Source organism: Heptranchias perlo, chromosome 9, assembly GCF_035084215.1.
Source record: "Heptranchias perlo isolate sHepPer1 chromosome 9, sHepPer1.hap1, whole genome shotgun sequence".
Classification (NCBI taxonomy): Eukaryota; Metazoa; Chordata; class Chondrichthyes; order Hexanchiformes; family Hexanchidae; genus Heptranchias; species Heptranchias perlo.
The window spans coordinates 70,206,896-70,219,951 of NC_090333.1; the positions used below are offsets into that span (position 1 = coordinate 70,206,896).

Sequence of the window (13,056 nt, forward strand, 5' to 3'; positions counted from 1 at the left end):
ATGGTGATAGATTGGGAAAAGGGGAGGTGCAATGAGACCTGGGTGTCCTTGTACACCAGTCGCTGAAAGCGAGCATTCGGGTGCAGCAAGCAGTTAGGAAGGCGAATGGTATGTTGGCCTTCATTGCAAGAGGATTTGAGTACAGGAGCAGGGATGTCTTACTGCAGTTATACAGGGCTTTGGTGAGACCACATCTGGAGTATTGTGTGCAGTTTTGGTCTTCTTATCTGAGGATGGATGTCCTTGCCATGGAGGGAATGCAACGAAGGTTTACCAGACTGATTCCTGGGATGGCTGGACTGACGTATGAGGAGAGATTGGGTCAACTAGGCCTATATTCACTAGAGTTTGGAAGAATGAGAGGTGATCTCATCGAAACATATAAAATTCTAGCAGGGCTAGACAGACTAGATGCAGGGAGGATGTTCCCGATGGCTGGGGAGTCCAGAACCAGGGGTCACAGTCTCAGGATATGGGGTATGCCATTTAGAACCGAGATGTGGAATTCTCTACCACAGAAGGCAGTGGAGGCCAAGTCATTAGATGTATTCAAGAAGGAGATAGATATATTTCTTAATGCTAAAGGGATCAAGGGATATGGGGGAAAAGCGGGAACAGGATACTGAGTTAGACGATCAGCCATGATCATTTTGAATGGCAGAGCAGGCCCAAAGGGCCAAATGGCCTACTCTTGCTCCTATTTTCTATGTTTCTATGACCTATTTCCCTGAGCGGAGGGGCCAATAACCAGGGGGCATAGATTTGAAGTGATTGGTAGAAGGATTAGAGCGGAAATGAGGAAAAATACTTTCCCCCAGAGGGTGGTGGGGGTCTGGAACTCACTGCCTGAGAGAGTGGTAGAGGCAGAAACCCTCAATTCATTTAAAAAACACCTGGATGTGCACCTGAAGAGCCGTGACCTGCAGGGCTACGGACCAAATACGAAAAGTGGGATTAGGCTGGGTGGCTCGTTTCTCAGCCGGTGCAACATGATGGGCCGAATGGCCTCCTTCTATGCTGTAAATTTTCTATGATTCTATCCAGCGGAAAATCACACTGCCACTGCAAAACGTGTGTTTTATACGTACACAGCAATGGAAATCATGTACTACTGAGTCAATAAATGCACAAAAATTCAGAAATTTGATGATGGACATAAATCTGTTGACAGGTTCTCTGGGATCTTGTCGCAGAGCTCGATTTGAAAACCTATGATATAGAGCAATGCACAAGCAAAATCAATCTGTGTAGCATCCTCCACAAGTTAAGGCAGACTGTGTTAAACTATGGAAAGCTGGTTTATATGATCCCCTTGTGATCCAGTGTAATGAAGAGGAACTCTGAATAAGAACCAGTCGACAGATCATGAATGAATGAAGGGACATAGCTGAAGTCCCCAGTTAAGAAATGCTCTTGAAACAAGTCACACTATCAGTACAAGCAACATAAAACTTTTTGCTGAGGGAAAAAATAAAGTTGTGATTAATGTCCCACGTACACATCACCAAAAATGATGGGCAGTATAGCAATTGCCCTCCACAGCAGCATGAATAACAGTTGTAAAGAGACTTGGACCAAAACACAATGATGGAAAAGTACCCCAAACCATCCAGCCCACTGTTTTGAACATTCTTTCATCAGGCCTATCTCAGTGTAAACGCAACAAAACAAAGGGAAGAAAATCAACAGTTAAATAGATCCAAATTCAGAACACTTTCAGCACCGCCAAGGACTAACAAGGAGGCAACTATTAATGCTACTTTTCAGGTAGTCTGTACAAAAGAGCAATGAACAAACCCACCTAATTCAAAAGCAGTAACCACAGATCTCCATTCCAATCCCAAAACAGTGTTATCTAATCTGGTACCAGCAGCCTGTAACGCATGTACACTTAAACCAGATAATTAAAGATATGTGTCAGAAACGAACACCTACCTCACTTAGGAATGTTAACGCCTGGTGACAGATATTGAAACTCGTTAAGAAGCATTTGAGGACTTGAGGCAGTAAGTCAAAACCTCCTTGTGGGATTGCTACACAGCGTTAAAGATGGGAATAAGGGGAAAATAAAATCTCTCACCTATGTGATGGGTTGGAAAGTGCTGCCTGGTCGTACCATAGCCAAAGAGCTTCAGATGATAAGCCATTGAGGTTTTTCTCTTCCTTTCACCAGAACCCCAGGATTATTAGATTACTTCTGGATGGTCGTGGCATTCATTTTTAATATACGTGGGCCAAAATAGCCTCTTGAGGACTGGTGGTTTTGTCGCGATTGAATAGGTGGTATATGACAGCATTTCTTCTTTTCGTATGGCAGCTTGAAAAGCAACATTAAATGTTGAGGTCCAATTTGGCCATCCGCTCAATGGCCTCTGATAATATGGAGTGAATAGAAGCTATTTCACCCAGGGAATGGTTCACAAGATGCTGCACGGTTTGGAACGTCTCTCCACAGTCGCACATGGGGCCATCCTTCGCCATCTGTTGGTGTAGCAGGTGGTTTCAGTGCCCATGTGAAGTTCTGATGTGGTTTGCAGTGACCCATATTTTACATGGCTTAGGGAAAAGCCTGGCGGTTAATCCGCAAAGTCCTGATTCTTGACCCCGCTGCTTTCCCACATCCTCCGCCACTTGTCTTTAGGTGAGAGCTCTGAGGTTTTGAGAGATTCGGCCGCTGACCAGAAGGGCTTCTTGGGCTTAAGGCGGCATCTCAGGAGCTTCTGGAGATCTTCATTAACAGGCAGACCTGGGTTTGCTACAGCTGCTCTGAGAGGTGGTGGCAAGATATATGTGAGGACAAGGAGCCAGCCTGTTAGTGCTGTGTTCAGCACTCCTGTGATGATTATCATAGTTCAGTTGTACGTCCACACAAGATTTGTATGTGTACATTCTGCCCATGCTGGTGTGCAGTATTCAGCTACTGTGAAAACAAGATCCACGGTGGCTGTCTGCAGGGTGCGAGCATCTGCTCCCCAGCTAATTTGTGGATTAAGTTGATCCTGGTCTTTATTTTGGCTGCGGTCTTTGTCAGATGTTGACGGTATGTGAGATTATGATGCCAATTCATTTGGGAAGTCCTCGTGTCTGCGTTCAGTACCACAGAAGGGAACACTCAGGAAGCTTCTTTTGCATGCCGGTTGCTCACGGGAAATGCAGAGACAAACGTTCTTTGAGGACTCTGACAAAGCCGCCACTGCTGAAAATGTCTAGTGTGATATCACCCGACTGTGGCTCTGCCTCAGCCCACCTGCTGCTGAAACCCTCATCCATGCATTTGTTGGCTCTAGACTTGACTATTCCAATGCTCTCATGGCCAGTCTCCCATCTTTCATCCTTTGTAAACTTGAGCTCATCCAAAACCCTGCTGTCCGTATCCTCACTTGCACCAACTCCCGTTCTCCCATACCCATGTGCTCGTTGACCTACATTGGCTCCCGGTCCGGCAACGCCTCGATTTTAAAATTCTCATCCTTGTTTTCAAATCCCTCCATGGCCTCACCCCTCCCTAGCTCCGTAACCTCCTCCAGCCCTACAATCCTCCAAGATCTCTCCGCTCCTCTAATTCTGGCCTGTTGCCCATCCCCAATTTTCATCGCTCCAACATTGGCGGCCATGCTTTCAACTGCCTAGGCCCAAAGCTCTGGAATTTCCTCCCTAAACCTCTCCGCCTCTCTACCTCTCTCTCCTCCTTTACAATGCTCCTTAACACCTATCTCTTTGACCAAGCTTTTGATCACCTGTCCTAATATCTCCTTATGTGGCTCAGTGTCAAATTTTGTTAGATAATGCTCCTGTGAAGCGCCTTGGGACATTTTACTATGCTAAAGGTGCTGTATAAATGCAAGTTGTTGTTGTCTTTGGATACCTTGGGGATTACATGTCATAACATATTGTCCTTTAACCTCTTGAACCCAAATGTGAATCCTGTCCAAACTTATGGAATGCATGTCTCCTCTCTGTGTCAGGTGTAAAGGCCGAGGAGTTTAACTAGTTTTTAGTAGGTATGGACCCCCACGTATAAAACTTCTAAATTTGCCACGGATTGACATGAAATTGGCAATTTTACTTGAAGAGTATAAAGGTAGAAGAAATGGAAAATTCGTACGGATGCATTAAAGCGCACTCTTCTGTGCGCCATATTATAAGGCCTGTTTTGGGAGTAGAATCTGATGAGTTTTGCTCTGTATTTGAGTGGGATTGCTTGATGCCGACTCTAAGGTGCCCAAACTAGAAAGCAACTCCATTCTCCAGTACTATCAGCACTTAACTTGATGGTGCAAAAATTCACCCCCAACACCGCCCCCCCCCCAACAAAAAAACTTAATTGTGGGAAATGGGATTTATTTAGCTGTATTATTGTATCCTGTTACAGGAAGGACCAGTGGTGCAGTATTAATTATCTTAATGCTGCAGAGTCGCAAACATCTTGGCCTATTGCACGTTATTTTATTCGGTGTGCAGGAGTGCTTATTTTTTTCATTGTTCCTGCTCCGTAAACGTGGCAACTTTGTATATCAATTAGCTGTAGGTTGTTTGTGAAACCTTTTGAAAGAACACTGACATGTCTATAATGTGCTAAGTAATGATACGTAGTTACCTTTGGGGACTACGTTATAACACTCTCATTTTCACTTTGTTTCAAACTTCGGTAGGTGGAAGAATATACAATCCATCAGATCACAGCTCAGGCTGTTAACCACTGGCCAGATTTATTAAACATTAAACAGGTTGATGAACAGTACTCATTGCAGTAATTGCAAACTTAATGTCAAAAACTACAGAGATACTTGCTTCTCTGCTAATCCTTGAAACACTGTTTGTTTACTTCTAACATGAATGTATACTACCATGAAGAATTGTACTGAACCATGGCCCACCCCTTCTGTTTGCTGGCTTCAGACTGGCTGGTGTCTGGCTGTAATACAGCCCAGATATAGCTTGAAATCTCTTTGAACCAATCCCAGAACAATGGGAATTAAAAACTGTATTGCTGTTCACTACATTAGACGGCCAGCAATTCACAAGATTGAAAACTGTATTTGCCCACACAAATACAGCTGCCAACGAAACCTAGAGTGTAAACAGCCCAAAAGGATGCTTGTAATTGATCACTTTCAAACACCTTTCGATAATCCTCTATTCAAGAATATTGGCAGCAATTGATCCAGACATATTGAGGCCTTCCTGAACTAAGGTACTTCTCTCTTTGGCCCTGAGTTGTATGTATATCTATCTAATATATACATCAGCTGGCCGAGGATGTGTAGCCTCAAATTTACAAATGAATTTTAAAGATTCTTATGAATGAACACTTGGAAAAGCATAACAAATTCAGTCAGCATACGTTCGGTAAAGGGAGGAGATGCTTAAAGAACTGGCAGTATTTTCAAAGATGTAACTGACATAGTGGGCAAGAGAAGCCCAAGTGATACTACATGCTTGGATTTTCAGAATGTTTTTGTTGAAATTCAGCATTGATTATCAATAGCTATGGTAAGGAGTCATGGAATAAGGATTATAGTATGGTACTGGATAAGCAAGTCGCTTAGAAACAGGAAACAAAGTGTACCCAAAATGAAAACATTTCAAGCTGTACAACATTATGAGTAGGCCAATCTAGCGATCAGTTTTGAGACAGTCACTGTTTTCAACATAAGTGTTTTGGATGAGCATATTGTAACCAAGTATCCAAGTTATCAAATTATACCAAAATAGGATGCTGTCCAATCATGACACATAGATAGCTAGATTCAGAAGGATTTAGAACTTGTAGCTAATTTGGCAGATGCGATTTAGTATGGGTAATGTGTATAATAATTAGTATGGGAAGAACTAACTGAAAGAGGAAGTCTATTAAATGGAATAGCTGTGCAAATCTGTAGGTTAATGTGAATAAATCTATGAAGCTATCAGCCCAGCTTGGCTGCAGTAGAAATGCCAAATTGGGTCGCAACAGCAGAGAATACAAATAAAAAGTGTTATATTGTTGCCAATTAAGGAGCTGGTCACATGCTATCTGCAGTATTGTGTGCAATTTCAGTCACCTGATCATAGCAAGGATATTATTGTCATTGAGAGGGTAGAGAGGCAATTGCTCTTTGACTCAGTGGTAGCTCTCTCGTCTCTGAGTCTGAAGGTCGCAGATTCAGTTGAGCACATAATCCTGGCTGTTACTTCACTGCCACACTGAGGGAGTGTTACAGTGTCAGAGATAGCGTCTTTCGGATGAGACGTTAAACCGAGGCCCCCACTGCCCTCCTAGCTGGATGTGAAAGATCCCATGGCAATATTTTATCCTTCAGTCAGCATCACTAACAAGAGATTATCTACTAATTTATCTCATTGATGTTTGTGGGACCTTGCTGTGTCTAAATTCTCTGCGTTTTCCTACATTACAGCAGTTACTACATTTTAAAGAAAAAAGTACTTAATTGGCTGTGAAGTGTTTTGCGATGGCCTGATGTTGTGAAAAGTGCTATGTAAATGCAAGGCTATTCTTTAAATTCCAGCTATCAAAAGTATTAAGTGATGAGGAAGGGTTCACAAAACTTGTTCACTCTGGAGAACACAAAAATTTGTGGTGACCCATTTGAAGTTTTCCAGATTGTGAAGCAGATTGGTCAAAGTTCAGAGTGGTTCAACGACCAGAGGACACAGTTAAAAGTTGCAAAGTTAGGAGTAAGAGTAGGAGTCGGCAAAAATATTTTTCTGCGATGGGCCGAATGGCCTCTTTCTGTGCTATGTCATTACTAGAATGACATAGCACAGAAAGAGGCCATTCGGCCCATCGTACCTGTGCTGGCTCTTTGAAAGAACTATCTAATTAGTCTCATTCTCTTGCCCGTCCCGTTGGGGAGGTGCATGATTCTGCTTGTTGCCTTCCCTCACCAATGCAACTCGGATCAGCAATGCAATAGAATGAGGTTTACATCTACATCCCCTGATGCGGTGGGTTCCAGATGTTGCTAGACCATTTAAGCTGCCTCCTCTTTTAGGATGGGTGTGCAAGCACAAACGTTACGTGTCTTTGATTATCTCCATAATATACATAAGTCGAAAAAGATGATCACAACCCTAACGGTGAACAGAAAGCTCTTCGTAAATGAAAAGAGTTAACATGACAATGAAGGGAATATTCAAACCTCTGGAGTTTAGTTTCTTTTCCAATTCTATTGCCCATGTAGGGAGAAGGAAGTCAAGAGTATGTTAACATTTCTGATTAGTCAGCTTTTAACTACCACCCTGTTGTTTAAATTTTAACACATCTTAACATAGTCACATGAAGTGTGGGTGAGTTCCCGTCCCGATTGGCAAAAGCACCAGATGGTATAGGACTGAGTTGTACTGAACAGGGAGGTCCCGGGCTTGATCCTGGTTAGTGTTGTGTTAATTAGTCTCTTTTCTTGGATTGAGGGGGAATGGATCACAGTTCATGCTGTTGATTACTATGCTGTTCCTATCTGGAAATGCACACTTACAACTTTGGATACGGGCAAGACTGGGCTTCATGGCAATGCCCCCCCTGTGGGCAGTTAGCCTGTCAGCACTCTGTCGGAGCTCGCACATTAAGATGACCAGTTGGGTGAGATATTGGACGGCTGCTGCTGCTGCTGCTTATGGAACCTTAGCTCAAGATGAATTGTTCCTCAGGACTGTAGGACGAAGGAGAGAAAGTTTGGAGGAGGGATAAAGTGTGGACTTGTGCATAAAATCTAATCGAGCAGTCTTTTTATTTTTACACACTTCACATCAATTAAAATCATAAACACTGCATTTCCATAGTCACTGTATGAAAGAAGACATTTTAGGCAGGTCTACGTATTGAAAATGGTTAAGGGACAAGAAGATCTGGAAATGGATGATGTATGGACCAGTTACATTCAGCACACCAATACATTTGTATGTTGAAATAAGGGCTAAGTGTTAAGACAGATATACCAAGCTTTTTGCAGTTTATTGGAATGCGTTTCTCTGAAGTTTAATTGATGCAAATTGACAAAGCTGGAATGAGAAAATGTGTTTGCTCTATTATTTGCAATTGAACCTTTGCTCCTTTCCCCAACAAAAAGGATGGCAAAAGACGATAGATAAACAGATCTGTTGTACTTTTTTATTTGCATATCAAACAACTGAATGTGACTTTAAAGTAGTTTAAATAGATTTTGTTATTCCATTTGTGGTGTTGCTGGTTTGTCAATGGATACGAAGCATCACCATCAATATAGTATATGTGTAGTAACAAAAAATACCTCATTGCCATTAATGATGTTGGAGTTTTCCCTGAAAACAGTACCATTAGTGCAAAGCCAAAGCACAAGAAATACACTGAATCAATCACACATGCGTCCTCTCTAGTGTCCACAAGTAAACCTAAGTGACAGCTGGCTAGTAACGGAACAGTTATGAGCTACTCATATCCAGATGTTTGTCAGATACAAAAGCTGTCAGCACAGCAAACACCAATGTTGGCCAGACGTTGTACAGTATATATCCTTACGCAGTGGCTATTCGTATCTCACTGTGCCTGTAAATGTGAAATATCCGTGCATTCTTCATTTGTTACTTTTACAGCTTCTTTAATGCTGCCTTTTTGGTCCACAATCAGTTTTTTCATCTCATCGTGAAAGAGTTTCTCTGCACAACACTGGCCGCTGTATCAGTCTGCTGCATTAGTTCTCAATGGAGAGCAGCAGGTTGTGATAACTAACTGCTTGTCAGTGCCACGGGCTTGACTGATGGATCATTAGAAGCCAGGATCTCTCACCTGCTTCCTGTCTGTTCCAGAAGAACTTTCCACAGTCTGAACTGGTGATTTCATTTACAATGTCGTTCGGATAAGGGCAAGGGGTGCAAAATTGTGATGTCCGCCATCCTATTCTGGCAAAGAGGAAAGGAAGGAGAACATGTTTAACATAGAGATTTTAAGACTGTTCAATTCATTTGTCCACAGGTTGCAACCATCTAACGGGGAGGGAGGAGATTTCATCTTAGAGATGATCTGTGGGCAGTGCACGTTGAAGCCATTTGCGTAGAACTATGGGCTGTGCCTCAGCCAAGCATGTCTCTACTGTTCAAAACGAGGAGGAAGCGCAGAAGGGAAAGAACTACCAAAATGGCGATGTCTTTGGGGGTACGTACCGAGGATGGCTTGAGGGGCATTAAAATGTTAACCATTGACTGCTTGACTGCATTAGCACTGTTTGCAATAAGAGCAGAATTGAAACAAGAGCTAAGGTACTTGGGGGAAATTTGGCAAATATCGTAGATGTATAGAACTGGAGATGTGTGTTTTATTTTAATATACAATTGGTCTGTTCAGCATTTGAAGTGTTTTCCAGACCTTTATTGCTGCTGTTATACTGTGTTAGACCTTCCCTCAGGAATAAATAACCTATTTAAGCTACACATGCACTATAAAAAAAGGATGTTTTTATGTGGCTTTTTGGCTAAGAGGGAGCAGCCCACCATTTATATGTTACAGTAAGGGCTGTTGTGTGATATCTAAAGTGAAGTTTGTGTGTTTCTTTTTAATCTCTTCAGCTCTTTTCCTTTTAAATATTTTGCAGCAAAACTTAAATATTTATAGTTTTCCACTGGTGTTAGGTTTTAAACGTCCATTGCTCTCTTTTAATCGGCTGCCAAGATGTTGCTTTTAATATATTGCTTCAAGTGCACAGGTCCCTATGATGTCATGCCAGGTTGAGACAGTGTGTGTAAGCCTGATGTTGCTGTCTTCGAAAATATATACCAGTCGCAGCAGTTGTAATCGAAAGGTGGTTTTCCCAAAACCTGATGTTACTGATGGTTATTGCAGTTGTGCTAGTTACAAAATATTTATACTTTTATTGGAAGTCAATAGTTACCTATTGAACGAAGTCAAGTGTACGTTAATTGTGCAAAATGTGAAAGAAAAGCTTGATTTTTGGGTGTTAATTGATTTTTGTTGCATGTTAACATAAAACTAAATTGCTTGTTACATAGAGAATGGTGAATTGTGACTAGGGTTGCCAACCCTCCAGAATTGACTTGGAGTCTCCAGGAATTGAAGATTAATCTCCAGGTCACTGCAACAGGAACAACTGTGGAGAAAATCACCAGCGTATTAAAAAAAATTGGGTTTTTTTTCTATTTTCTTTGAACATTTTCGCTTATTAGTTATAAAAATATCGGAGGTGGGGGAAAAAAGGCTGTTTGACTGAGAGTCAAGAATCATTCGGTTGGATAACGAAGAGTCTGTTTGTTTCCCAATTGGTATGGGGAGGTGGTGCACCTTGAGGATGGATATGTGGGGTGGCAAATGGCGGAAGCGTGGGGACGGGGCGGTTGGAGGTGGGAAGTCATGTGATGAAACCTCCAGGAATATGTCCAACCAGAGTTGGCAACCCTAATGGTGACCAGTGGTGTGATAATAACTTCAAAGACATTATTCAGATGCAGATATATTTTGATTGCAAAGCAAATAAGAACCCTTAAACATTTACTGCTTACTTTGTCCTTTTAATTAGTAAAATCAAGGTGAAATACTGGGTAACACTTAAAATTGGCTGGAGCTCAGGAAACTATCATGTTAATTTGGTACAAAAGCAAAATACTGCAGATGCTGGAAATCTGAAATAAAAACAGAAAATGCTGATAATATTCAGCTGGCCAGGAGAGAGGAACAGAGTTAACGTTTCGGGTCGATGAACTTTCATCATAAGTGGAAGAAGTTAGAGATTTAACAGTTTAAAAGCAAGTGCCGAGCCAGTGAAAAGGGGTGGGGTGGGAGGGGGTGGGGAAGGAAAGAGCATAGGGTGGAGGGCAGGAGTGATTAAATGGCAAAAGGAGGTGGACAAGTAAAGAAACAAAAATATGGATCTATAAGAGGTAGGTGTAAATCGTAAGAGCAGAACCATTACCAGCACCTGATGTCCGAGAAAATAGGAGCAGTGGTTATGATCTAAAGTTATTGAAATCAGTGTTTGGGCCGGATGACTGTAAAGTGCCTAAATCGGAAGATGAGGTGCTGTTCCTCAATTCCTCCTTAATTTGATAAATTTGTTATGATTGTGGAAGGTACTTTTTGTTCTCTTGCATCCCAGTTTCCCTCTTCAGAGGGTGTATTCTGGATGGTGCGCACCTTGCTCGGCAGCTCTTAGTGTAGTACAATTTGTGTAGAGTGCTTTCACAGGGAGTTCTGTGGGCTATTATAAATTCCCATGTATGAGAGTTACAGCAAAGATTAAAGCTCAGGTTTAATATTTTCAGTTTGCTAAGTCTTTGATTATTTTTGAGCAAGGAGCTGCTGCATTGTGTCTTATCCATCACGTTGAATAAATCTGTAGTTTATAACCTAAATCAGAGTCTTGACAGTGTCCATTCTTCCTTTTTCCAAAATCTAGGAAATCATGGCCCTGATTTTCAAAGGAAATTGCGGGTGCGTTGGGGGCAGGGGGGCTGCGAAAATCGGGGAAATCCCGAGCGGGTGAGGAAGCCGGCTCCAACCCGCCGACTTCTGGGTTTCCCACAGACGCGCCTGTGTGCGCGCGCACGCCTCACGAATGCAGAAGTCCTGCCGGCAATTAAAGCTGCCGGGATGATAGTTAAAGAACCAAATGTACTTCATTGAGGTACTTAAGGCACTTTATTTCTGACATAGTAGATAGTTAAAACGATTTTAAACTTACCTCAGCGGCTTTCCCACAGCTTCCGATTCATGCCTGGTGAAGAGCCGGATCAGGCAAAAATAAATTAAATAAAAAAAACTATTGCACAAAGTTTTTTAAAAAAAACAAAATAAACCTACCTTTCCACCCTGCTCTGATGTCTCCCTCTCCGATGTCCCTCTCAGCCCCCGATGTCTCCCTCTCCAATGTCCCTCTCAGCCCCCGATGTCTCCCTCTCCGATGTCCCTCTCAGCCCCCCCCACCCCCGATCTTCAGTGCCCTCCACTCTCTGTTCCAACGCCAATGACATCTCGCTCTCTCTTTCTCTCGCCCCCCCCCCCCCCAACCCTCGGCGTTGCAGCTCCTGTTGGCAGCCAGTCTGATTGACAGGCATGCATCTCGTGAACTTCCAACAATGCAGCACTCCCTCAGTACTGCACTGGAGCGCCAGCCTAGACCATGTGCTAAAGCCACGGTGTGGGCCTGAACCCACCATCTTCAGACCCAGAGGCAAGAGCTACTAACTGAGGCGCGAAACCCAGAAACAACTTTATTCACCACCAATTACATTGCGATCGCGTCGGAAACGGTAAGTTTTCTTTATTCAGGTTTGCCACGCGTACCTTCAGCCCCCCGCTGCCAACCTGCCACCATTTCAAAATTGAGCCCCATGAGAGGTCTTGTGTCATATGCAGTTAGCTACATTTAAAATGGAAGTACAAATGTCAGACTGAATGACTCATATTGGATCACTGATGGGCAGGGTCACACGTTCATACCCATTGTGTTTCTGAGTTAAGCCAGAAAAGCTAAGCAGAGCTGAAATGTGTGTCAGCTTGCCTCAGTTAGTAGCTCTTGCCTCTGGGTCTGAAGATGGTGGGTTCAGGCCCACACCGTGGCTTTAGCACATGGTCTAGGCTGGCGCTCCAGTGCAGTACTGAGGGAGTGCTGGATTGTTGGAAGCGCTGTTCTTTAGATGAGGCTTCTGGTGGTTCAGGCAGACCGTACAAATCTCATGATGCTCTTTGAAGAAGATCAAGGAGATTTCCTGGCCAATATTCTTCCCTTAACCAACATCCCCAGCACACATTAAATGGTCATTCACCACGTTGTTTTTGTCGGGCATTGTTGTGTGCAAAATGGCTGCTGCATTTGGCTATATTGCCATGTTGACTGCACTCCAACACAGTTTGTTGTATGTGAAGTGGTTTGGGAGATTTCTGACAGGCCTATTTGATCCTGAATTGAGCTTCTGACCCCATAGCCCCTTCATCACCAGGACGGCCTACTTCCACCTCCGTAACATCGCCTGTCTCCGCCCCTGCCTCTGCCCATTTGCTTTTGAAACCCTTATCGATTCCTTTGTTACCTCCAATGCTCTCCTGACCAGCCTCCCACCTTTCAACCTGCG

General features: G+C 43.0%; 1 protein-coding gene across 1 annotated transcript in view; it reads left to right on the forward strand.

Moving 5' to 3' along the window:
- LOC137325529 (uncharacterized protein C1orf21-like) overlaps positions 1–13,056 on the forward strand; it is a 190,297-nt gene that overhangs the window by 48,199 nt on the left and 129,042 nt on the right. Inside the window, exon 2 of the mRNA XM_067990733.1 lies at positions 8,951–9,130. Within this exon, the coding sequence (XP_067846834.1) occupies positions 9,037–9,130 (94 nt within the window). The 5' untranslated portion in view covers positions 8,951–9,036. The remainder of the gene's footprint in view (positions 1–8,950; positions 9,131–13,056) is intronic.